General features: G+C 45.2%; 1 protein-coding gene across 1 annotated transcript; it reads left to right on the forward strand.

The window, feature by feature from the left end:
* The first annotated feature begins 2,835 nt into the window (after nt 1-2,835).
* LOC109766237 (uncharacterized) lies at nt 2,836-9,931 on the forward strand. The gene is made up of 15 exons (XM_020325004.4): nt 2,836-3,062; nt 3,880-4,285; nt 4,386-4,563; nt 5,053-5,192; nt 5,268-6,504; nt 6,584-6,684; nt 6,859-7,003; nt 7,374-7,442; nt 7,517-7,562; nt 7,650-8,020; nt 8,148-8,227; nt 8,347-8,482; nt 8,656-8,815; nt 8,972-9,054; nt 9,404-9,931. Exons 1-15 carry the CDS (start codon nt 2,942-2,944, stop codon nt 9,530-9,532), a joined length of 3,402 nt encoding a protein of 1,133 aa, XP_020180593.1. The 5' UTR covers nt 2,836-2,941; the 3' UTR covers nt 9,533-9,931.
* The last annotated feature ends 15,343 nt before the right edge of the window (nt 9,932-25,274 follow it).

Consider the following 25,274-nt stretch of genomic DNA (forward strand, 5'->3'; position numbering starts at 1 on the left):
TAGGCGTGGCGGGATGTGATAGGTATGTGTCGCTCGTACCAATTTCTAATAGGAATCGCCTACGGGCAGCCACTAGCGGGCTGGAACATTTAGCGGTCGCTGCCGGTCGCAGTCGTTGTAGGTTCGCTCGACCGATTTTCTTCATTTTTTTCATTTTTTTTTGTTTTCACCAGTTTTCTTTGGATTTTCTTGTTTTACATTTAATTCTGGTTTCTTTGTTTCCTCATTGATTTTTTTCATTTTCTTTTCTTGGCTATAGTTTGGTTTCCTTTGTTTCTTTCTTGGTTTTCCTCTATTTTCTTTTTTTCTTTTCTTGTCGGGTTTTATCTGTTTTCTTCTTTTCAGCATATGTCCACTTTTTCTCACAAAATGTACATTTTTAGAGCACACATGAAATTTTTTCCCGATACACGTTGGATATTTCTCAAATACATAATGTACATTTTTCTAAATACATGTTTTGAACACTTCTTTGAAGACGGCAACATTTTTCCAAATACGCGTTTTACCTTTTTGCTAAACTACAAAAACATTTTTTTGTATTTTATAAACATTTTTGAAAAAATCATGGACCCTTTTTAGAAACAAGTAATTATTTTTTTAAATGTCATGTACATTTTCTAATGGAAATAAACACATTTTAACCTATGTGAATATATGTTTTACATTGTTTATAACATTTTAAATTTTTTTTTTGAAATGCAGGAATATTCCATAAATTGTCACGTATATTTTTTATTGGCACGAAACGGTTTTTTACATTACACATGCATTTTATCTATAGTGTATACACATTTTGTTAATAATCGCATTCATTTTCTTGAGACAGGGGAATATTTTTCAATGGCATGAACTTTTTGTTTTTGGAAGTTATATATATTTTTTAAAATTCTGCTAACAATTTTTTTATACTATGTTAACATTTTTCAAATTCATGGTTTTAAATTTTCTGAAGTAAACTTGAAGTTTTTGAACTATATGCATTAAAAATATAAATAAAAGTAAAAGTAAAAAAGTTCAAGTGATGTCAGCATGATGAGCCACGTCCTGCTGGGCCAGCCCACCATCGCGCCCGGTAGGTGTGGCAGTCGTGTGCCTCGCAATAAGCGGCAAAGCCGACGCCCGTGGCGGGACCCTTCCTTGCACTTGGTTGGTAGTGATGTGGCGGTGTTTTGGGCTAAGCTTTGTCTTGAAGTGGGTCTATGCCGGCGATGATGACATCCATGAACGTTTGTTTCCCTCCTTGGAAGCGCCGTTATCTCACATCTTACCTTGGGCAGTGGATGTGCTTGGGGTTCATAATTGCGGCATCGGGGAACACAATTTGCATTCCATGTGTTTTTTTTTGCGAGATCATTCCACGTTTATTTAGCTAGGTGTTTCATTGTCGGGATCTTGCATGGTAATCTTCAAATCAGTTATGCTTTTAAAGGTTTTTGGCTTAGTTTTGTTATTAACCAGACCAAAATTATGCAAGAGCACAATGTGAACCAAAGGCATATAAAAAATAGTTATTCTACTAACTCTATCCATTTTCAGAAAAATGGATTAGTATTTCAAAGTCTTTTTCTTCCTATTTGACCTAACTGGCTAACTTACATACAAAGTTATAAAAGTGTATTGTTTTATTCCTTCATTTACCAAAATCCCTTTAGCCATCATTTTCAGGATTCATTCTGTTCTTGTCCTCGCTTTCGGTGCCGTTCAAAGAGGCATCAATTTATGATGTGGGCTATGCAACTACCAAACCATATTCCTACTTAGTGATGCATTCAGATTGAACTTATTGGACAATGAACAGTAGAAATGAGTACGATATGTTGTCTGTGTACCACCGAACTACTGATGTGTCTGTGTGTATGGTGGTCTAGACACAAAAGTTTAAGTTTCACTAAAAAAGAGGTATACGTTTAAATTCAAAATATGGGTGAATTTTGTGTGTGAAAAACTAGCGATAAAGCTGATCTGGTCTGTGCCATGCCAGTATATCATTTGTTTTTTCTTGCTATGAGAAAGTTTTTGGTATTTGTAACTACTATTTTCTAAATGAACCCTGCTGTACCTATACATCTTTCATACGAGTGCTGCTAATCAGACCATACATAGGGAGAATATAAAAAGGTGCACACCGCTAGATTACTCATCATGTAAGGATCAGACAACGCGTGAACTAGTTCCGTCCTAAGGGCGCAAGTAAAAAAAAAAAGTCAATTCACGACCTTGGTTAGGGTTTCTGTTTTCTGTCGCGACTGCGGCAGTTAGGACACTCGTCCCCTCCAAACTTCATCGACGAGCCCCGGGGATCCACCTCCCTCTGTTGGTCGCGACGAGGGGGCATCCCAGTGCTTTGGCTCCGACCAATAGTTTAGGTTAGGGTCTTTTTCTTGCAGGGGCGGCGTTCGGGCGAATGATGGCACTCCATCTTTGAGTTGGTCTTTCAGACTCCGATTCTTCTGGAGTTCGTCCATTGAGACAGAATCGACGAAGCTTTGATGTTGATTCCGGTCGTCTCCTTAGCGACGAGGTTAGGGTTTCTCGCGGTGCGTCGACGACGATGAGATTTGGTGTCAGTCGTTTCAAATTGATTCAAAGGTTCAATGGCGATGACTGCTGCTCTGGGGCACTGCTGGTCCTTAGTGGTGCGTGCACGATGTTCACGGGTGAAATCGATTTAGACTTCTCGCAACATAAATAAATAAATAAATTGATTTAAACACAAGAAGCCAATTTATTATAATTAGTAAACCTATAATTTTCTTGCCAACTGGTCCAACTCACTTCGAGCGGGCCCCACGTCGCAGTGACCTGGCGCAAACAAGAATACCGCAACAGAAAACAAAAAACAAAACTCCAGTCGCCCGGAAAAAGCCACAGCTGCCGTCCCCTTTCCGAACAGAACCGCCGGCCGCCTCCTCCGCCCCCGCCGCCCGCCGCGCGGAGGATGGCGCCGCCGGGCGGCGCGCCGAGGGCGGCGCACACGGCCCGCGACCTGGCGGAGGAGGGGAAGAAGCGGGCCGTGCTGCTCCTCGTCTTCGCCTTCGGCCTCGCCTTCCTCATGTCCCGTGAGCCCCTCCCCCCCCCCCCCCCCCCCCCCCAAACCCTAGGGTACCCACGTCCCCTCCGGCGGGCCCGGCCTCCGGCGGGGCGCGCGCCCGTGATTTCGGTCCGACGGGTCTGTCGGCCGGTCGGTCGCCGTTGGTGCCGTGGCTAGGTTTTATGCCGGCTGCCCCTGATGCGCGGGCGCTAATTTGGGGGGCGTCATTTCAGGCGCATCTGTGGAGTAGCGATATTAGTCTGTTCAATTGGTGTTGTAATTTGTTGCATTGGGAATCGGTGGACTGGACTCAGCCTTGAGTAGGTTGTTTGCTTCCATTTTAGCCGATTGGTGTGAATTCTTTGGGCCATCTGAAATTTTACTGCTATTTCAAGATGGCTGGAATTTGTAATGATTTTTACATGTTGCATTGGGGATTTGTAGACTGGACTTAGCTCCCAGTAGGTTGTTTGCTTCCATTTTAAATGGTTGGTGAATTCTTCAGGGCATCAGAAATTTTACTGTGACCCCAGGATGATTCAAGTTTGCGATGAAATTGTACAAGGTAGAGTATATTATTGGCCGATGGTTGTAGTCGGATTATACCATGGAATACATCATGGTGTAGTCTAAAGACAAGGTAAATATACGAGCTAGACATGCAAGTTCGATGTTAAATTGAAATATGGCCAGCAATTTTATGAAGTCTTTCCGAAAGTTGCCAAAAGAGAAAGGCTATACATATCAAGGCTGATTTATATTGCAGTCACACCATTTTTTTAATTCTGTTTAAATATTGTTGCTCGCTCATGGCTGTGCTGAATGACTGATTTTCTCCATTGCAGTGACAAGCTCTTCAGTCTGGATTAACTTCCCATTCGCCATATCTTTGATAGTTCTGTTTCGCTACCTATCACTTGACTACGACTTCCGTAGAAAGAGCACAACAACCACAGATCGTGAAGCCAGTCGCCCACTTGCCAAAACAAAAAGTATTGAATTAAGCAAACCTTCACTTACCCAGAAGAATGGAAATTCCAGTTGGAGGAGCAAGGTGAACTCACCTCCAGTTGAAGCAGCATTTGAACAGTTCACAAGGCATCTTGTCACGGAGTGGGTAACAGATCTTTGGTACTCCCGTATTACACCTGATAAGGACGGACCAGAGGAACTCATCAGCATAGTTAATTCTGTCCTTGGAGAGATTTCTAACCGGGGAAGAAGCATTAACATCATCACTCTGCTAACCAGGTTAGAAAGTTTGTTTTATCTCATCAAATGCACGAACAGTTGTATCTTTTTCTTTTCAGAACATTGGGTGTCTTACAAAGACTTTATCTACCTTATGCAGGGACCTGGTCGATCTCATATGCAATAATTTGGAGCTTTATCATTCCTGTGAAGCTAAGATTGGAAAAGAGAAGTTTGTTAGACTCCCGACGGAGCGTCGTGATGCTGAACTGAAACTCGCCCTTGTAGCTCAAAGCAAGTTGCATCCGGCTTTATTTTCAGCCAGTGCTGAATACAAGGTAAAGACTTTGTTGATGTTTAAGCTTTTGGTTATTGCTTATAGTAAGCTGCTTAGCTGCAAAATATCCAAGATAAGGTTGGCACCTTGATGAACACTTTGGTTTGGAACTGGAATTTGGATTATGTTTCATAAGTAACTTGGCTCCTTTCCCCGGCACATGTGCATCATAAGCTTCATGCATTACTTATGTAGGATAATTAGGTGCCGCTATTGCAAGCCTGCTAGGTCAACACATATTTAAACATGCATATCTGAATGTTAAATACTTCCTCCATAAACTGTTTGTGAGATATGGCATTCACATCTGTTTTGTTCCTGGTGTATTTATAACTTTGACAACACACACTATCTCATAGTTCATGTGTTCATTTAGCACTTGCATATGATTATTGACGAGTTGAGCATCTTGGCAACATGTCTGTATCTGTGTAAGGATCAAAGTTATATGATTATCTGATGCATACTATATGTTTATTTTTATTTATAGGTCTTGCAAAGTCTTGCTGATGGTTTGCTCTCAATCACAGTAAAGCCTGAGAATCTACAGTGCTCGTTCTTCCATTATACTGCACGAGAACTTCTTGCATGCACAGTTTTGAGGCCTGTCATAAACTTGGCAAATCCAAGGTAATAACATACCGTATCTGGTCTACTGCACATGGTATTTTCTAGTGCCATCATATTGAGATGTAAAATTTGCAGGTTTATTAATGAAAGGATTGAATCTTTGGTTCTTTCTCGCGCCAACAAGGCAGATAAAGGAGTTGAAGGATCCTTGGAGGATGCTACAATGGTGAAGCAAAGGGAGCCTCCTATGCCATCTGTGGATGAACTTTCTGCACTAGCAGACCACTCAAGTCCTGGGGTTGAACTTGTTAGATTCAGTCAGGGCCAGTCCAAAACTGCTTCCGATATGCAACTAAGCAAAACTAAAAGTACATCTAGTATCAAACCAAAAGCCCTTAATTCTTCTATGATCAATGATTCACATCCACTTGAGTCAGGCAGTTTACCGTCCAATTCCCACATCTATCCAGATACCGGTATTTCTGTACACCCCCAACCTTGTGGCAAGATAGCTGCAGAGAGTTATGAAGGAGAGTCAGCACAAATATTGGATTTCAGCTCCCACAGAAAAATTCGAGTCGTGGCACCTGAGCACCTTGAGAATATGTGGACTATAGGGAAGAATTACAAATCAGAAATTGCAAAACATGTTGCTAAAGCACCTGTTAGATCTTCTTTGGTCACCCATTCTTCAGTGCAGGAGCCAGTTCCCTTCAGCACTTCAATTCGTCATCCTCCTCCTGTTCCACAAAGGCAAACAACATTGTCTAATTCTGAGCATCATCATTTGATAAAACACTCAGCTACTCCAGCATATTCAAATGGCACTAACCACCTGCCAAAAAGTTTAGCTGGAGAAATGGCAGGTCATGCCAGCCAAGAAGATTCTGCATTGGACAGTGAGAGTTCATATTGCACCGAGGAGGACGAAAATAACAATGTAACTGGCTTGGACTCTCCTGTAACCAGAGTTTGGGACAGTAAAAGTAAAGGAAATGGGACATCATCTCATATACACCATCCACTTGAAATGTCTGGTTTCCATAAATCAAGGACAAATAGAAGTCATGCGAGCAAGTTGAAAATGGCAAGAACTTCATCAGGAAGGAAAAGGACAAGGTCAAATGTTCAAAAGATTCCATTGTGGCAAGAGGCAGATAGATCTTTTTTGGCGGGTGGTGATTTTGGCATACTAAATACATCAGCGAATGATTCAAGGACGGATGGACTGTATGATGACACTGAGGTGGAAAGCATGACTAGGATGCTTAGTCGTGCAAATACCTCATCATTGTCGTTGGCATCAAGTGACTCTTCCTATTCATCTAGCACCAATGTGTTGGAAGACTCGTATTTGAAGTTAAGATGTGAGGTAACAAACTTCCTGTTGATTATTCTTTGATCCTTGTAACTACTGGTGGTGCATATCCTTATTAGATTTCCTTATTCAGGTGGTAGGAGCCAGCATCGTAAAAAGTGGGTCTGGCATGTTTGCTGTGTATTCTGTCTCGGTAACTGATGCCAACAGTAATAGTTGGTCCATCAAGAGGAGGTGATTATGCTATATTTTCTCACTTGATTATGTCAGCTATAAGCCCACAGCAGATACAATGCCTATACCTCGAAACAAAGACAAAAACAGACGCTGCCTACGAAATATGAATGATTATTCGAGTATGTTAGTTGCATTCTAATTCCCATGTGGTTTGCTGTGCATTGTAATCAGGTTTCGTCATTTTGAAGAGCTACATCGGCGTCTGAAAGAATATCCTCAGTACAGTCTTCACTTGCCTCCGAAGCATTTCCTCTCATCAGGGTTAGAGGTTTCTGTTGTTCGAGAGAGATGCAACTTGCTTGACATATATTTGAAGGTGCATTTCTTTGCCCTATCTGAAGATATTTTTCATTTGTTCCATAAGTTTGAGTATTGGCATTGAGACGTCTAAGCAAGAAACAATTTCTTGGAATGTACTTAATTCAAGTCATAGTTCAGTATCAGCTTGACTAGCGGTCAAAATCTCTGCAAGCATGAATATTCATTACGTGTGATCCATGTTACTTTGCATGCTTATAACATCAGTCAGTTTTTTTTTCTTTCTGTTCTACGATTGCTATGTGGTCTGTAAACTTTAAAATCGACATTTTATCTTTTGTCATGTTTGCTTTCCGTAGCGATCTGTTATCTGTTCATGAAATGGTTAAATTCTGAATATATAGTAACTCCGCCTGTTAATTCTACAGAATCTTCTTCAGATTCCAACTGTTTCAAGCTGTATTGAAGTCTGGGATTTTCTAAGTGTCGATTCACAGGTCAGTGTATTAAATCATTGCCCTACCTTTTTCCAAACTTGTATGTATATAACTGTGAAATTTTCTCATTGCAGACATACATTTTCACCGATTCTCTGTCAGTTATCCAGGCACTGTCAGGTGAGCAATTTCCCTTTAGTTGAGTAGCTGGTTGCTCTTTCTAATTCCTTGTGCTAAATTTTCTGCCCTCGTCCTTATTTCATGCAGTCAATTTAGATGTAAGATCAAATGAGAGGGGTGCAAAACCATTGAATTCTGCCAAAGCTTTGGATGGAAATTTGGCCTCTCCGAGACAAACTTTAAGTGCATCTCAAAATGATAATGATCAGAAGGATAACTACTTCGCTGCTGTTGATGGTGGTTTGAGATTGAGGAAGGGAAATACGGAACAGAATTTAGGACCTAGTGTTAGCAACTCAAGTGCCAATATTTATCAAGACCACTCTGGAAGTGATCCTGAACAGAACGATCACTCGTTTTTGATAAATTCAGGAAATGATAAGAAAAAGCAGTCAGCTCAAACTGATTATATATCTCAAATTTTGGAATCTGATGGATACTCAGTGAGTCCTAATGAAGTAAGTTCTGGTTGTTTCTACAAATTCTCGTCATCAATTCTTTATGTCTGCTCAAGCTATATTTCTTTTGTTTTTATTCGTATGTGATAGCTGCCTGACTGACAACTTTATACCTACTTTAATGCAGTGGTTGGCCCCAAATCTTAGTGCCCCCATATTTCATCTGGTCGATGTGATTTTCCAGCTCCAAGATGGAGGCTGGATCAGGTGAGTTAATTTTACACCCATGATTATGAATTCTAATATTTGGCTACTGTAAGACTGACCTTGGGATTTGCACTTTTTTTTATTGAACCCGTTTGATCTTGATCTTTTTGTTTTTGTAGGCGTCAAGCATTTTGGGTAGCGAAGCAAATACTGCAATTGGGAATGGGAGACACATTTGATGATTGGCTTGTTGAGAAAATCCAGTTACTTAGGAAGGGGAGGATAATTGCTTTTGCAGTCAAGCGTGTTGAACAAGTAAGTCTCATATTACATCTTTAGCAAAGCAGTTGCCAAGTGCCAACAACCAACAGTTTGCAAAGGGAACTGTTTAACGCAATTAGCCAATTAGATGAATTCTCTTTGTCAAATCTTGGTTCGTGATCGCCTCCCTGATTAAGGCTGTATCTTCCAATTTTCTCAATGTACAGATACTCTGGCCAGATGGAATTTTCATGACAAAGCATCCTGACAGAAAACCAGCTGCTCCTTCTCCTGGTTCCCAGAATGATAGCAGGACAAACTATCTGATTGAACAACAACGATTAGAAGATGCTCATCGTGCAGAATTTGTTCGTGAACTGATAATAGGTGAACTTTCTACTGCCTTTCCCGTTGGTTTGCTGATGTATTTCTAGAGGCGTAATGATCCTCTGCTATCAGACTGTCGCCTCTGTGATTTCTAGCTAGTTTTTCAGAGTTCTTCTATTAGCTTTCAGTTTTTTTTTTACTGTTTTATGTGCACAGATAAAGCACCATCAGCCCTAGTGAGTCTGGTTGGTCGGAAGGAGTACGAAAGATGTGCTCAGGATATCTACTTCTTTCTTCAGGTAAAACATTATTGGTGGATTCAGTTCATATTGAATGAAAATCTGCCATTTCATCAACAGTCTGCACACACATTTCCGGTTGTTTTAGCTAGCATGAAAGCTCCTAGTTTTCTCCAACGGAACACTCTTGAAACATCACCATTATATCATAGTCATCTTCATCTCATTTTTGCATTCAGCTCCACATACTTCCAGTATTGTGAGTTTATCCTTTTAATATCAGTTTGTTCGGAAGATCATACTGGTCATTATGCTAATGCTGTAAATTTTACTCTAGGATAAACAAAACATTGGAATTATCAATGGAATGATCCTTAGACTGATATTTAACAATTTGTTTCCCGTGCAGTCCCCGGTTTGCTTGAAACAGCTAGCGTTCGAACTCGTGGAGCTCCTTGTCCTAGCCGCGTTCCCAGAGCTGGACGGCACGGTGAGGAAGTGGCACGAAGACAAGCACGAGTTCTCCGCCATGGACTGATTCTTTCGGACGGTTGTGTCTTGGTGTCGATCTGTTTCGCTGTAAATAAGAGTGCTGCTGGTTCTTGGCATGCCGGTTTAGATGGTGACGGCTCTGCGCAGTGTGAATACGAGTAGTTAGCAACTAGCATGGGTAGGATGGTCATGCCATACAGTATGCCGGTTTTTGTGCTTGACACTTTTTTTGCCGATAGGGTTTCCGTATACGTAATGCAGGTCGAAAAGAAAGAGAGATTGGTACAGGTTTTTTGGTTCCGCCCTGCGCACACACTGTGCTAGCGTGCGTTTGTAAACCGGCCGTTTTGGTCACACCAAACTTATCTGCATGATGATGATGATGATGATGATGAATGAATGAATGAATGAATGGAGTCGATCGGTTCCTGGTTAGCAACAACAATGCCAACATCTGTGTGATAAGATGCTTCATGTATGAGGAGTCGATCGAGCGTGTCGTTGCTGAATATTATAGAAAAAGGACTATCAACTCCAGTTTTGGCAGTTGATAGATCGTACCTCCACCAGTACGCGTCTGTTGGTACAATCAGATTGAGAGTAACCGAATCGTAGTAGAAGAGGCCAATCTTCATCCCGGGCGGTGCATCTCTCTAATCTACTTAAGTATGATCTATCCATCCGATCCATATATGCCCCTGGCAGCAGCGGCAGCAGCCCGTACGTGATTTGAGGAGGGAATCTTCCATGTTACGTAGGTCGAGCAAGAGGCGGAGCCGGACGCATCTATGGCTACTTCACCGGAGAGCGTGAGCGTGCAGGGGAGGCAATCGCCGGACGCCATGGCGAAGACGGAGGAGAAGAAGAAGGCGCAGGCAGCGACCGACGATGGTGCCGGCGGCAAGGAGACCACCGCGGACGTGCTGGCCGTGATCGGCAGGCTCGTCGGCCGCCCCTTCCTCGACGAAACCGCGTCCAAGCGGCTGGAGAAGCTCGGGAGGATGCTGGCGACGGAGGCGGTCCTCGAGACCCTTCTCCGCGGCGCCGACCGTCGGCTGCTGGGCAGCCTCGCCGCGGACCTCCGGGAGGCGGAGGCGGCGCTGGACGACGTGGAGGACCGGCACCTCCGCCTGCAGGGGCTCATCGTGGCCCACAAGGGCCGGCGAGAGGCGGAGCCTGGTGAGGAAGCTGCTGCTGGAGCTCAAGTGCTCCCGCATGAAGGCCAAGCTGGAGAGGCGCCTGAGCAAGGCGGAGGGCATCGTCGGCAGAGCGCACCGCCAGGTCAAGAGCATCGTCGACGTCGACCGCCGGAGAAGATCGCTCGTTCCTGCTTCCTCCGCCAGTTCAAGGCGGCAGAATAGTTTCTTGAGTTAAAGCAGAACAGCATACATCAGCTTTGTTCTGGATGATAGGAAATCTTGACATCAATATTAGATGATCTGGACACGCGTCTGCGCTAATTTTTATGTTGCAGCTCTGTTTGGCGTCGCCAAGGGTCGTCGTAATCTCGTTTGCTCGACCTGTTCTTGGATATTTTCTTGGATGTTGAGCATTTGTGGATATTCCATATATAGACAACAAGAACATTTTGTTTCAAAACTTATGTTTGAGTTGTAATATTTATATTTGAATTATATTGTTGCATTGGAATATTTATCTGTAAATTATGGATGCATTGTGCTATTTATCTTTGATTATCTTCAGTACTTGTAGTATAGGAAAATAAAATTGATGGGCCAGGCATTCGGTGATCACGGTTGGATGGCCAGCGCCCCATCCACTGTCCGTGGACATTTCCGGACGTGTCAGCGGGCATTTGGTGCCATCCGTAAAAAGAATCGTACCGTGAGCATATTGCAGAATAGAGAGGTCACTATCCACAAAGTGTCGAACCATTCCTACAATCTGACCGTCCTGCTTGTTACGATCAATAAGAATAGCTAACATGTCATCAAGAATGTTAAATAATATTGGAGACATGGGGTCCTCCCGATCTTGATCCCTCCGCCTCCGCCTCCCCTACCGATCCAGATCTCTCTCTTTCTCTCCGCCTCCGCCTCCCCTCCCCTCCCGTCTCCGCCGGATCCCGGCCGGGCAAAGCCCGCGCGGGGGGATGATGGCGGCGGTGGGACGTCCCTCCGTCGCGGCTTGGAGGCGTGGCTGTGACGGTGGATCTTGAGCGGGCGCCTCGGGACGACGTGTGTGTGGCCATGGCGCCGGTCACGCAGCGTTGTGACCTCCTCTACCTTTGGCTGTCTTTATCATCGGTCCAAAGGGATCTGGTCAGTGGGTGTTGCCTCGCGATGGCTTCCCGGCGGTGGATCAAGTGGAGGAGGAGATGGTGGCCTAGTTGCTGAAGTGGGTGAGGATGCCACCACTGTTGGCGGCGCCCGTGGGTGTCGTTTTCCTCGTTGGAGGTGAAGGTGGGGGCGTCCCTCGCTCCATTGTTTCCATGGAAAACCTCAGATCTGGAGGAGGCTACCATTGACGGCAGCGCATGTGGGCGTCATAGCCCTCGTTTGAGGCGTTGAGGGGCCTCCTGGATCGGATGATGGCGACGTCTTCGTCATCACCCCCGTGGGGGCATCATCTTTGGAGACATTCATCGGCTGGATGGACATGTGGACGGTTGGTGGTTGGGCATCAGTAGGTGGTGGAGCGGCACTTCATCCTACACGTCGATGGCGGCAGATCTCGGCGACATGGCGCAGTGGATACTCGGTGTCCGATGAGTGGCGATGGACTCGTGCAGGAGGACGGCGCTGCCTGGCGCCGTGGTGGCGTCGATGGCAGAGAGGCCTGGCAAGGTCCATGCGTCAGTATCTGATCTGAGGATGGATCGATGGATGAAGGAGGTGACAACCCTTGCAGCGTGCGCATGTGGTGCTCACTGAAAGTGCACCGGACCGGTGTGTAACCCAGTCCAGGTATTGTGGCTTGGATGGGGCATCCAACATTAGGTGTTAGGTGTTTGTGCAATGTCTGTTTGGTATTAGGCTCGGACTATTGGCACCCCTTCATCAGGGGGATAGGAGTAGCGACATGTGTTGCCAAGATGGTGGCTTCAGGCTTACTGATGTATTACCTTGTAAGGGCTTTGTGAATAATTAAAAAAATGGCTGCATGCATCGCCCAGATGCAGAGGCCGTGGGACATCCTCCTTTTCAAAAAAATGGGGTCAACCTGATGTAGGCCTTGTTTTGTCCGAAAGTAATGGCCTGCATCATCATTGATTTTGATAGCCACACTACCTTCAGTAATAAAATTTTGGATACATTGCCCCATTTATCGGAGAATCCTTTCATTCTCAGGGCATGTTGAAGGAACGACCATTTGACCTTATCATATGCATTTTCAAAGTAAATATTGAAAACTACCCCACTCATGTTTTTCCTGTGCATCTCGTGGACAGTCTCATGTAGGATTAATACTCTATCAAGTATATTTCTTCCTTGCATGAAAGCCGTTTGAGATGGTTGGACGACATGGTCACCAACTATGTTGAGCCTATTAATAGCCACTTTGGTGAAACTCTTGAAGCTGACATTAAGAAGACATATGAGACTATATTGTTCTATCCGCTCAGTCTCCTTAATTTTTGGCAACAAAATGATCTCACCAAATTTAATCTTAGATAGGTAAGTTGGCTTGGCATGAAGACAATTGAACAATTTCAATAGGTCAGTCTTGATGACATCCCATAAGTTCTAGTAGAATTTTGCGGGGAAACCATAAGGGCCTAGAGCTTTGTTATGTTTCATTTGGAACACCACAGTTCTCCCCTCCTCTTGAGAGAAAGGTGACGTGAGGATTTCATTATCTTTAGCTGTGACTTGTGGAATATCCACTAGTAGGAAAAGGGGCTTTTACCCCGGTTCATAAGGGCCGGGTCGTTACTAATGCCCTAGCCCTTTAGTCCTGGTTCTTACACGAACCGGGACTAAAGGCCGTCCACGTGGCCGGTGCGGGGAGCCCAGGCAGGAGGGCCTTTGGTCCCGGTTGGTGCCACCAACCGGGACCAATAGGCATCCACGCGTCAGCACCTGGCAGGAGCTGAGGTTTTTGTTTTTTTTAAAGGGGGTGGTTTAGGGGTTTTGGGGGGTTAATTTAGGTGTTTCATATATTGTGTTAGCTAGCTAATTAATAGAGAGAAGTGTCCTCTCTTATCTCCGTGCTTTGTCGACGCTACGTACTATATACGTATGGAGAGGAGTAGACACGCTAGCTAGTAATCAAATGAAGGAAACAGAAGATCGTCATGAACATATATATATGCATACAGAGAGAGAAGTGATATCGACCACCTCTCCTTCTCCGAGATATTGGTCGAACAACAAGTTCTCGTATATCTATCCGACACTACCGGCTACATATATACAATAATTATCTCTTACAATACAATCTCCTAATTATATTGTAGGAACACAGGGTCCACATAGTATTCTCCGTTTTCAGCGATCACGTGGTCAAGGAAGAATGCCGCCAATTCCTCTTGAATTCCTCGCATACGAGCTGGTGCTAGGAGTTCATCCCGCTTCCGAAAAATCTAATTTGAAGAAGGGGGTCAATACATATATATATGAATAAATGAAACTCAACACAAATGATGGTAATAAAATAAAATTGTGAATATTATTGCTTACGCACTTCATATTGTTCTTCAGTGTAGCCCCGCTCACAGGTATGGTAGCGGATGGACTCGCAAATGTAGTATCCACAGTAATTATTCCCGGGTTGCTGCCACAACCACTTTACAAGAAATAGAGGTCAATCAAACTGATAAGCAAGCATGCTAAATGGTATTGATCAAACTAGCGCTTGAATCACTAGGAGATGCGCGGAACATGCTACTATAGTACTTACTTTTGGGTGTCTAAATTGCAGCTGGTTCGGCAGTCCCGGGGCTTTTGAGGTGAATTTTCTCCAAACCCTGCCAGACAAAGAAAACAATTACTTGATATCAGGAAATGAACAAAGTTGCTGATATGGTGGATAATGATCGATTTAACTTACTTCTGGAGCATTTGAGTCATGTTCGCATAGTCCTGGGGATCTTTTCGTCTCGAGTCTAAGACGGTTACTACTCCCGGCTCAAGCTTAATCTCTAGGAGAATATAGTGGAAGCTGCGCATGCATGCATAAGTCATCGATTACATTACCATAACCTGGACTAATAAAGGGAAACCGAATATGCAGAAGACAATAACACTCACTTGAAGTTGTAAGGAAAGAGTATTATATCTTTGTTTTGATTTATTACCAAAGATTGTAGCAAGTTGGCCTCGGCTTCTTTGGCATGAAATTTAACCTGATAATCATCTATGAGATTTGTGTTAATGAACCCAATATCACCGATTTGTCTTTTCTTCAATTCGGCGATCTTCAATCTGCATAATATAGTGAGGATAAGTATAAATACATGCAATGAAAGAGCTGACCTATATAGAGAGACTTAATGACAGAAGTAGTACTACTTACAGACAGTAGCAAGTGATCGTTGTTTTATCGAGGGACATTAGATTGTAAAACTGGAAGAAATCCTCAAATGGAACATTCAGCAGTTCAATTCCAACGAGGTCATGCTCCGGTTTAACTCTTAGCGTTAAAGTACTCATCCCATCAGACTCTCTGCAGGTTTTCATGTACCAATCATGTAGTCTTCGCATCATCGTGCTTAGAGATTTGACATCTTTGACGAGAGGCTTCCCGTAATGGTATTTGTGTTCGCCCACCTCCATGATTTCATAATGTACATCGTCGGGCAGGTAATCTCCAAGATCGGTATAACCGGGCACCATACCCGGATCATTAGCGACGATGTCTTTTGACACCTTGAGCGGGGGCACGATTGGTTCTCTTGTTCGCCGAGCTGGGCAATTTTTTTCCCAGCTCGTCGTTCTTTCATCCTTTTATCACTGACAGTACTTCCCGACCGCTCCGCTTCGGCATATGCCTTTGCAAGAACGCGCTCATAGTTGCCTTTTGGCGGAGACTTTGGTGGTTTTGTCAGGGCAGCCAGAGTGCGCTTTGCTTTCACCGGATCTACCTTCTCCTCCGGAGGTGGATGTTTCTTTGCTTTGTCCCCTTCAAAGAAGTTTTTCACTTCGGCTCGCACGATCTTCGCGTTCTCCTCCTCGGTCCTCTCATATGGTAACTTCTCTGGAGTCTTCACAGAAGGACCGAATCTGTATTGCCTCCCGCCTCTGGCAGCTGTACTGCTAGACGCTGACAGAGCAGACGGAGCGGCTGCGGCTGTCTTCTTTCCTTGCTTACGAGGCGGAGGAGAAGGACTACGACGCGCCGGAGCAGCCGCAGCAGTGGCGGGTCTCTTCCGCCCTTGCTGACGAGGCGGAGAAGGAGGAGGCTGGCTGCTCTGGCGCGCCGGCGCTGGCGGAGAAGGAGGCGGAGTGCCGCCACGCACCGGAGAAGGAGGCTGAGTGCCCTGATCACTCGCCGGAGGAGGAGGCGGAGGAGGAGGCGGAGTGCCCTTACTCGCCGGAGCCGTCCAGTTCGGAAGCTTGATGAGCTCCTTCCGCCATAGGCATGGAGTCTTCAGAGCTAAACCCAGCCGAGTCTCCCCTTCACCGGTAGGGTGGTCAAGCTGGAGGTCCTCAAATCCCTCCGTTATTTCATCCACCATCACCCTAGCATATCCTTCAGGAATCGGCCGGCAGTGGTAGGTTGCGCCGGGTTCAGTAGGTAAAACAGAGCCAACAGCCGCCTTGACTTTCAAGTTCTGCCATTCCGCCATAAGGTGGCAATGTTGAGACTCCGTGATAGCATCCACGGGGTAGCTAGGAGTAGCCGCATGCTCCAGCTGAGGCAGCTCGGTGGAAGCCACGCTGCTTCTACGCTGAGATGGTGGTGTAGCTTCGGGGGCAGTTTCGGCATCTCTATTGCTGTCTCGTTCCTCTAGCACTTGAACCCTTTCGTGCAGACGCTGAATTTGGATCTGCTCCACTTTTTTCCTCCTCTCTTGGGTTTTGTAACCGCCCGCGTCCGGAAAACAGCCTTCCACGGAACGGAGCCTGGCGTGCCTCGTGTCCGTCCAGGGTGCTCAGGATTCCCGAGGGCCATTGTGAGCTCGTCGTTCTCTCTGTCTGGAATGAACGTCCCTTGCTGCGCTGCATCGATATAGTGCTGAATCTTCTTGACGGGTATTGCAAGTTGCTCGTCCGTCCAACGACACCTCCCTGATACAGGGTCCAAGGTTCCGCCAGCCCCGAAGAACCAAGTCCGGCAACGGTCTGGCCAGTTCATTGTCTGTGGTTCGATCCCTTTATCAAGCAGATCCCTCTCAGACTTGGCCCACTTAGGCCGGGCTTTGAGGTAGCCACCTGACCCCGTGCGATGGTGAAGCTTCTTCTTCGCAGCATTCATCTTGTTTGTCGCTGACATCTTCTTACTCTTTTCCGATGTCTTGTGGGCCACAAATGCGGGCCAGTGATCTCTGATCTTCTCATACCGGCCGATGAATTCAGGTGTCTCTTCTTTGTCGACAAACGTTTTCAGCTCATTCTTCCACCTCCTGAATAGGTCTGCCATCTTCTTAAGAGCATGAGACTTGATTAATTGCTCTTTAATTGGCTTCTCCGGATCCTCCTCTGGCGGTAGGGTGAAATTTGCCTTCAGCTCAGTCCAAAGATCATCTTTCTGCATATCATTGACATAAGACACCTCAGGGTCTTCCTTCTTAGGCTTATACCATTGGTGGATGCTGATCGGGATCTTGTCCCTAACTAGAACCCCGCACTGAGCAGCAAATGCATCCTTTGTCCGGATGGGTTCAATCGGTTGGCCGTCACGCGCGATTGCTGTGATCTCAAACCTTTCATCCGAGCGCAACTTTCTCTTCGGGCCTCGTATCTTTACCGCAGTTGTGCTCGATCCGGAGGGCTAGAAAAAACAAGAAAGACGAGTGTTAATTAATATGTGTATATACCAAAACAATGAATGCATCAATTAGCTAGTCAGCACAGGCTTAACTAATATATTTACCTGGCCGGACTCTGTTCGGTCACCGGAGCCGTCACCACGGGCTCCTTCTTGCACCAGCATTGGGTCACCGGAGCCATCATAATCATGTCTTTCCTCCTCCACTCTTCGATCACCGCAGCCTGCTTCTTCACCCTGTTCTTCCAGACCATCATTGTCGTTAAGATACGACAAGATATCACCTCCGGCTAAGATTATGTCCCCCAACACCTCTTCTGCTTGCTCATCTCGTCCGTGCTCCATTGTTTCTGCAAATATTACAACATGGCAATTATTACACAAACATGACAGCAGGTGGATATATTAGTGCAAACGTAGACCTAGCTTATTCCGGGTTTGGGGTGGCCTATAGGCAACGCTTCAAGGGTAGGGGCGCAGCGGGAGGGGGTAGGAGACCGACATCGTTTTTTCTAGGGTTTGGGTGTCCTCGAGAGTTTTGGTCGAGCGAGAGGGCCGGGGGGTGCTCCCGTGGTATAAGTTATCACGGTCGAGAGGGGGTATACATATCGACCGTCCATCATGTCGAAGTTATCTGGGAGGGAGTTATATATATCGACAACGACGACATACATACACGGGAAAATAATGTTATTGGGGAGGGGGTATATATCGACCCCCCCCACGTGTTGAAGTTATCGGGAGGGGGTTTTATATCGACAACGACGACATACATACACGGGAAAATAATGTTATCGAGGAGGGGGTATATCGACCCCCCCTCGTGTTGAAGTTATCGGGAGGGGGTAATATCGACAACGACAACATACATACACGGGAAAATAATGTTATCGGGGAGGGGGTATATCGACCCCCCCCCCACGTGTTGAAGTTATCAGGAGGGGGTTATATCGACAACGACGACATATATACACGGGAAAATAATGTTATCGGGGAGGGGGTATATCGACCCCCCCTCGTGTTGAAGTTATCGGGAGGGGTATATATCGAAGAAGAAATAAAAAGAGGAGAGAAGAAGAAAGGAATAGAGGAGAGGATTGAAGAAAAAAAGAAGAAAAAAAAGAGGAGAAGAAGAAGAAAAAATAGAATATTTTCTATTTTTTCTTCTTCTCCTCTATTCCTTTCTTCTTCTCCTCTTCTTTTTCTTCTTTTTTCCTCTTCTTATTTATATCTCCTCTTCTCCCTCTCCTCTTCTTCTTTCTTTCCTCTTCTTATTTTCTTCTTTCCTATCCTTCTTTTTCTTCTTCTTCCCTTCCTAGCTAGATATATAAAACTTTTCTAAAATTGTAACTTTTGCATATATAAAACTTTTCCATGTGGATCATCATTTCTCATATATATCGAATATATATCCATTGTCATATATAAAAACTTTCTATATATGAACAAAAAACTTTCTATGAACAAAAAAACATTTTTGACATATATATTCATACATTTTGAACATCTACATACATACAATTTTTTTTGTTCACATATACATTATAGCCACATACACATATACATCACATATGAACAAAAAAATAAAACTAATAAAAATAAAAAAACAGAGCCGGGGCGGCGGCTCTCACAGCGGGGGCGGCTAGGACGATGGCGACGGCGGGGGCGGGGGCGGCGAGGGCGCCGGCGCACGGAGCCCGGACGGGGCGGGGGCGGCGAGGGCGCCGGCGAGCACGCGCGGGCCGGGCAGGGGGGGTCGGGGCGCCGAGGCGGCGCGCGCGAGCAGGGGAGCACGAGGCGGGGCGGCGCGTGGGGGCAGGGCGACGGCGACGAGCACCGGGCGGCGACCCGTCGAGGCAAGGGCGCGGGGCGACGGCGATGAGGAGCGGTCGGCGACGGCGAGCACGGGCAGCCTGGCGGCGTCGGGGGCAACTGGCGAGGTATGTCGAAAATTTCCTAAGTGTGGACTTATATAGCAAATCCTTTAGTCCCGGTTCGTGGCACCAACCGGGATTAAAGGTAGGCATTAGTCCCGGTTGGTGCCACCAACCGGGACCAAAGGCCTCTTGCTGCCCGCGTCGCAGCCAAAAGTTTAGTCCCACCTCGCTAGTTGAGAGGGGCTCGGAGTGGTTTATAATCCCCGCTGCAGCTGCCCTCTCGAGCTCCTCTCAAATGCAGGCTTACGGGCCTAATCTCACACTATGCTGTCTGTTGGCCTATTGGGCCTTCCGCGGGCCTGAATCCTGGCCCAGGTTGGGTTTCTAGTCGTATTCAGGCCGTGGTGGCCCAATAGGTGGCGGTTTTTAAATTTTTTTGCATTATTTATTTTCTTTTGTTTTTTGCTTTATTTTTTAATTCTTTTTGCTTTTAGGTCAGCAAAATTATAAACTGTCTGTTAGTGCCATTAGTTTTAGAAAACATATAAACTTTCTATTAGTGCCATTAGTTCTTTATGAAAATTCTTTTTGTTGTATTTAGTTTTTTTATTTTCTTTTTTGCTATATTTATTTTGTTTTATTTCTACTTACAACAAAAAACTTATTTATTTTATTTTATTTTGTTTCTAATTACTTATTTATTTTACTTTCTATTAGTGCCATTAGTTCTTTATGAAAATTCTTTTTGCTGTATTTAGTTTTTTTATTTTCTTTTTTGCTATATTTATTTTGTTTTATTTCTACTTACAACAAAAAACTTATTTATTTTATTTTATTTTGTTTCTAATTACTTATTTATTTTACTTTATGATAATTCTTTCTGCTATTAAAGTTTCTATCAAAAAAAGTTCTTTATGAAAATTCTTTTTGCTTTTAATGATTAAAAATAAAAAAGAGGCGCAATGCGCGTTGATTTGCTTCAAGCCTTTCGGAATAGTGTAGACTGCACTGCACATAGCTCGATGCAGTCTACCTTATTCCTCAAGGCTTGAAGCTAAGCAATGTGAGCATTGCGCCTTTTCTTCATCGTCTCTGCACTCAGGGCTTATAAACCGCTCCTAGTGCCTCTCAGCTAGCGAGGTGGGACTAAAAAACTGGTTCGTGGCACCAACAGGGACCAAAGGGTGGAATTGGTCCCGGTTCGTGCCACCAACCGGGACCAATGGCCTTGCACAGCGGCGTGGTGGTGAGTTTAGTCTCACCTCGCTAGCTAAGAGAGAGCCGCACCTGTTTATAAGGTGCGGTGCGCCTGAGCTGTTGAGCTCCTCTCTAAAGCAGGCTTACGGGCCTAACCTCTCTGCACTCAGGGCTTATAAAGCATTTCAAATGAACTCTGAAAAGGTTGAAAGTTGGCATGGTATCATCATTTCATCCACATAGCATGTGCAAGAAATTTGAGAGGGTTACGGCAAAAACTAGATGCACTTCTTGTACAAAACGGACAATGGTATCATACTCGTCTATTACAAAGTTGGCATGCTATCATCATAATAGTTGCGGGAGAAAGTCTTCACTTTTTCTTCGCTTGTGTCATTTGCTTATTGCGCCGTAACCATGGATAATCTTCATCGTTTATCAGGATGCTTGGGTCAGCCTTGACTTTGAAGGGAGGAATTTCATGAAACTTTTCATAATCTTCAGACATGTCTGTCTTGCCCTCCACTCCCACAATGTCCCTTTTTCCTGAAAGAACTATGTGCCGCTTTGGCTCATCGTATGATGTATTCGCTTCCTTATCTTTTCTTTTCCTCGGTCTGGTAGACATGTCCTTCACATAGATAACCTGTGCCACATCATTGGCTAGGACGAACGGTTCGTCAGTGTACCCAAGATTGTTCAGATCCACTGTTGTCATTCCGTACTGTGGGTCTACCTGTACCCCGCCTCCTGACAGATTGACCCATTTGCACTTAAACAAAGGGACCTTAAAATCATGTCCGTAGTCAAGTTCCCATATGTCCATTATGTAACCATAATATGTGTCCTTTCCCCTCTCGGTTGCTGCATCAAAGCGGACACCGCTGTTTTGGTTGGTGCTCTTTTGATCTTGGGCGATCGTGTAAAATGTATTCCCATTTATCTCGTATCCTTTGTAAGTCAATACAGTCGAAGATGGTCCCCTGGACAACGAGTACAACTCATCACAAACAGTGGTGTCACCTCTGAGACGTGTTTCCAACCAACTGCTGAAAGTCCTGATGTGTTCACATGTAATCCAGTCGTCACACTGCTCCGGGTGTTTGGAGCGCAGACTGTTCTTGTGTTCATCGACATACGGGGTCACCAAGGTAGAGTTCTGTAGAACTGTGTAGTGTGCTTCAGACCAAGAATATCCGTCCCTGCATATTATTGAGTTCCCCCCTCCAAGCGTGCCTTTTCCAGTCAGTCTCCCCTCATACCGCGATTTAGGGAGACCTATCTTCTCAAGGCCAGGAATGAAGTCAACACAAAACCCAATGACATCCTCTGTTTGATGGCCCATGGAGATGCTTCCTTCTGGCCTAGCGCGGTTACGGACATATTTCTTTAGGACTCCCATGAACCTCTCAAAGGGGAACATATTGTGTAGAAATACGGGCCCCAGAATGACAATCTCGTCGACTAGATGAACTAGGACGTGCGTCATGATATTGAAGAAGGATGGTGGGCACACCAGCTCGAAACTGACAAGACATTGCGCCACATCACTCCTTAGCCTTGGTATGATTTCTGGATCGATCACCTTCTGAGAGATTGCATCGAGGAATGCACATAGCTTCACAATGGCTAATCGGACGTTTTCCGGTAGAAGCCCCCTCAATGCAACCGGAAGCAGTTGCGTCATAATCACGTGGCAGTCATGAGACTTTAGGTTCTGGAACTTTTTCTCTGGCATATTTATTATTCCCTTTATATTCGACGAGAAGCCAGTCGGGACCTTCATAGTGAGCAGGCATTCAAAAAAGATTTCTTTCTCTTCTTTCGTAAGAGCGTAGCTGGCAGGACCTTCATCCTGCTTCGGAGGCATGCCGTCTTTTTCGTGCAAACGTTGCAGGTCCTCCCGTGCCTCGGGTGTATCTTTTGTCTTCCCATACACGCCCAAGAAGCCTAGCAGGTTCACGCAAAGGTTCTTCGTCACGTGCATCACGTCGATTGAAGAGCGGACCTCTAGCTCTTTCCAGTAGGGTAGGTCCCAAAATATAGATTTCTTCTTCCACATGGGTGCGTGTCCCTCAACGTCATTCGGAACAGCTAGTCCGCCGGGACCCTTTCCAAAGATTACGTGTAAATCATTGACCATAGCAAGTACGTGATCACCGGTACGCATGGCGGGCTTCTTCCGGTGATCTGCCTCGCCTTTGAAATGCTTGCCTTTCTTTCGACATTGATGGTTGGTCGGAAGAAATCGACGATGGCCCAGGTACACATTCTTCCTGCTTTTGTCCAGGTATATACTTTCAGTGTCATCTAAACAATGCGTGCATGCGTGGTATCCCTTGTTTGTCTGTCCTGAAAGGTTACTGAGAGCGGGCCAATCGTTGATGGTTACAAACAGCAACGCGTGCAGGTTAAATTCCTCCTGTTTGTGCTCATCCCACGTACGTACACCGTTTCCAGTCCACAGCTGTAAAAGTTCTTCAACTAATGGCCTTAGGTACACATCAATGTCGTTGCCGGGTTGCTTAGGGCCTTGGATGAGAACTGGCATCATAATGAACTTCCGCTTCATGCACATCCAAGGAGGAAGGTTATACATACATAGAGTCACGGGCCAGGTGCTGTGATTGCTGCTCTGCTCCCCGAAAGGATTAATGCCATCCGCGCTTAAACCAAACCATACGTTCCTTGGGTCAGCTGCAAACTCAGCCCAGTACTTTCTCTCGATTTTTCTCCACTGCGACCCGTCAGCGGGTGCTCTCAACTTCCCGTCTTTCTTACGGTCCTCACTGTGCCATCACATCAACTTGGCATGCTCTTCATTTCTGAACAGACGTTTCAACCGTGGTATTATAGGAGCATACCACATCACCTTCGCAGGAACCCTCTTCCTGGGGGGCTCGCCGTCAACATCACCTGGGTCATCTCGTTTGATCTTATACCGCAATGCACCGCATACCAGGCATGCGTTCAGATCCTTGTACGCACCGCGGTAGAGGATGCAGTCATTAGGGCATGCATGTATCTTCTGCACCTCCAATCCTAGAGGGCATACGACCTTCTTTGCTGCGTATGTACTGTCGGGCAATTCGTTATCCTTTGGAAGCTTCTTCTTCAATATTTTCAATAGCTTCTCAAATCCTTTGTCAGGCACAGCATTCTCTGCCTTCCACTGCAGCAATTCCAGTACGGTACCGAGCTTTGTGTTGCCATCTTCGCAATTGGGGTACAACCCTTTTTTGTGATCCTCTAACATGCGATCGAACTTCAGCTTCTCCTTTTGACTTTCGCATTGCGTCCTTGCATCGACAATGACCCGGCGGAGATCATCATCATCGGGCACTGGTTCCTCTTCATCTTCAGCAGCTTCCCCCCTTGCAGCATCATTGGGCACATCATCTGGTTCCTCTTGATCTTCAGCAGCTTCCCCCGTTGCAGCCTCACCGTATTCAGGGGGCACATAGTTGTCATCGTCCTCTTCTTCTTCGCCGTCTTCCATCATAACCCCCATTTCTCCGTGCCTCGTCCAAACATTATAGTGTGGCATGAAACCCTTGTAAAGCAGGTGGGCATGAAGGATTTTCCGGTCAGAGTAAGACTTCGTATTCCCACATGTAGGGCATGGACAACACATAAAACCATTCTGCTTGTTTGCCTCAGCCACTTCGAGAAAATCATGCACGCCCTTAATGTACTCGGAGGTGTGTCTGTCACCGTACATCCATTGCCGGTTCATCTGCGTGCATTATATATAATTAAGTGTGTCAAAAACCATTACAGAACATCATGAATAGATAATTAAGTGACCAAATTAATAGAAGTTCATCATCACATTAGAACCAAAGTGCATACATAGTTCTCATCTAACAACATATATATAGCTCTCCAGAGCATCTAATTAATTAAACCATACATTGAAACTATGTAAAACATTTCAATGCGAAAACAAATGCGATCATAATCGCAACCAAGGTAACAATTGATCCAACGGCATAATGATACCAAGCCTCGGTATGAATGGCATATTTTCTAATCTTTCTAATCTTCAAGCGCATTGCATCCATCTTGATCTTGTGATCATCGACGACATCCGCAACATGCAACTCCAATATCATCTTCTCCTCCTCAATTTTTTTTATTTTTTCCTTCAGGTAATTGTTTTCTTCTTCAACTAAATTTAACCTCTCGACAATAGGGTCGGTTAGAATTTCCGGTTCAACCACCTCCTAGATAAATAAAATCTATGTCACGCTGGTCGGTATATTTTTCATAAACAATAAATGAATCAAATAGTTATAAAAAGATAATATATACCACATCCGAATCATAGACAGGACGAGGGCCGACGGGGGCGGATACCAAAACCATCGCACTATGTAATAAGAAGGAATAAAATAGTAAGAAAATTAGACAAGTATCTATCTAAAGTAAGAATTTTTTTCTTTCAAAAAGAAGATAAGAACAAGAGGCTCACCACGGTGTTGCCGGCGACGAGATCGGCGCGGGCGGTCGACGGCGGTGAAGACGGGAATGGGACGTGACGGGCCGCTAAACCTAGACAAATCTCGAGGAAAATGGAGCTCGGAGGTCGAGTTTCGAGAGGAGAAAGATTAACTAGTGTGGCTCGGGCATTTCATCGAACACCTCATGTGCATAGGAGGTGAGCTAGAGCACCACAAAGCCCTCCCCTCGCCGGCCAGAGAAAAACAGAGCACTGTGGAGTGCTCTACCGTGGCGATGGGGTATATATAGGCACCTCATTGGTCCCGGTTCGTGGCATGAACCGGTACTAAATCCGGGCCTTCTGTCCCGGTTCATGCC

Source organism: Aegilops tauschii, chromosome 1, assembly GCF_002575655.3.
Source record: "Aegilops tauschii subsp. strangulata cultivar AL8/78 chromosome 1, Aet v6.0, whole genome shotgun sequence".
NCBI lineage: Eukaryota > Viridiplantae > Streptophyta > Magnoliopsida > Poales > Poaceae > Aegilops > Aegilops tauschii.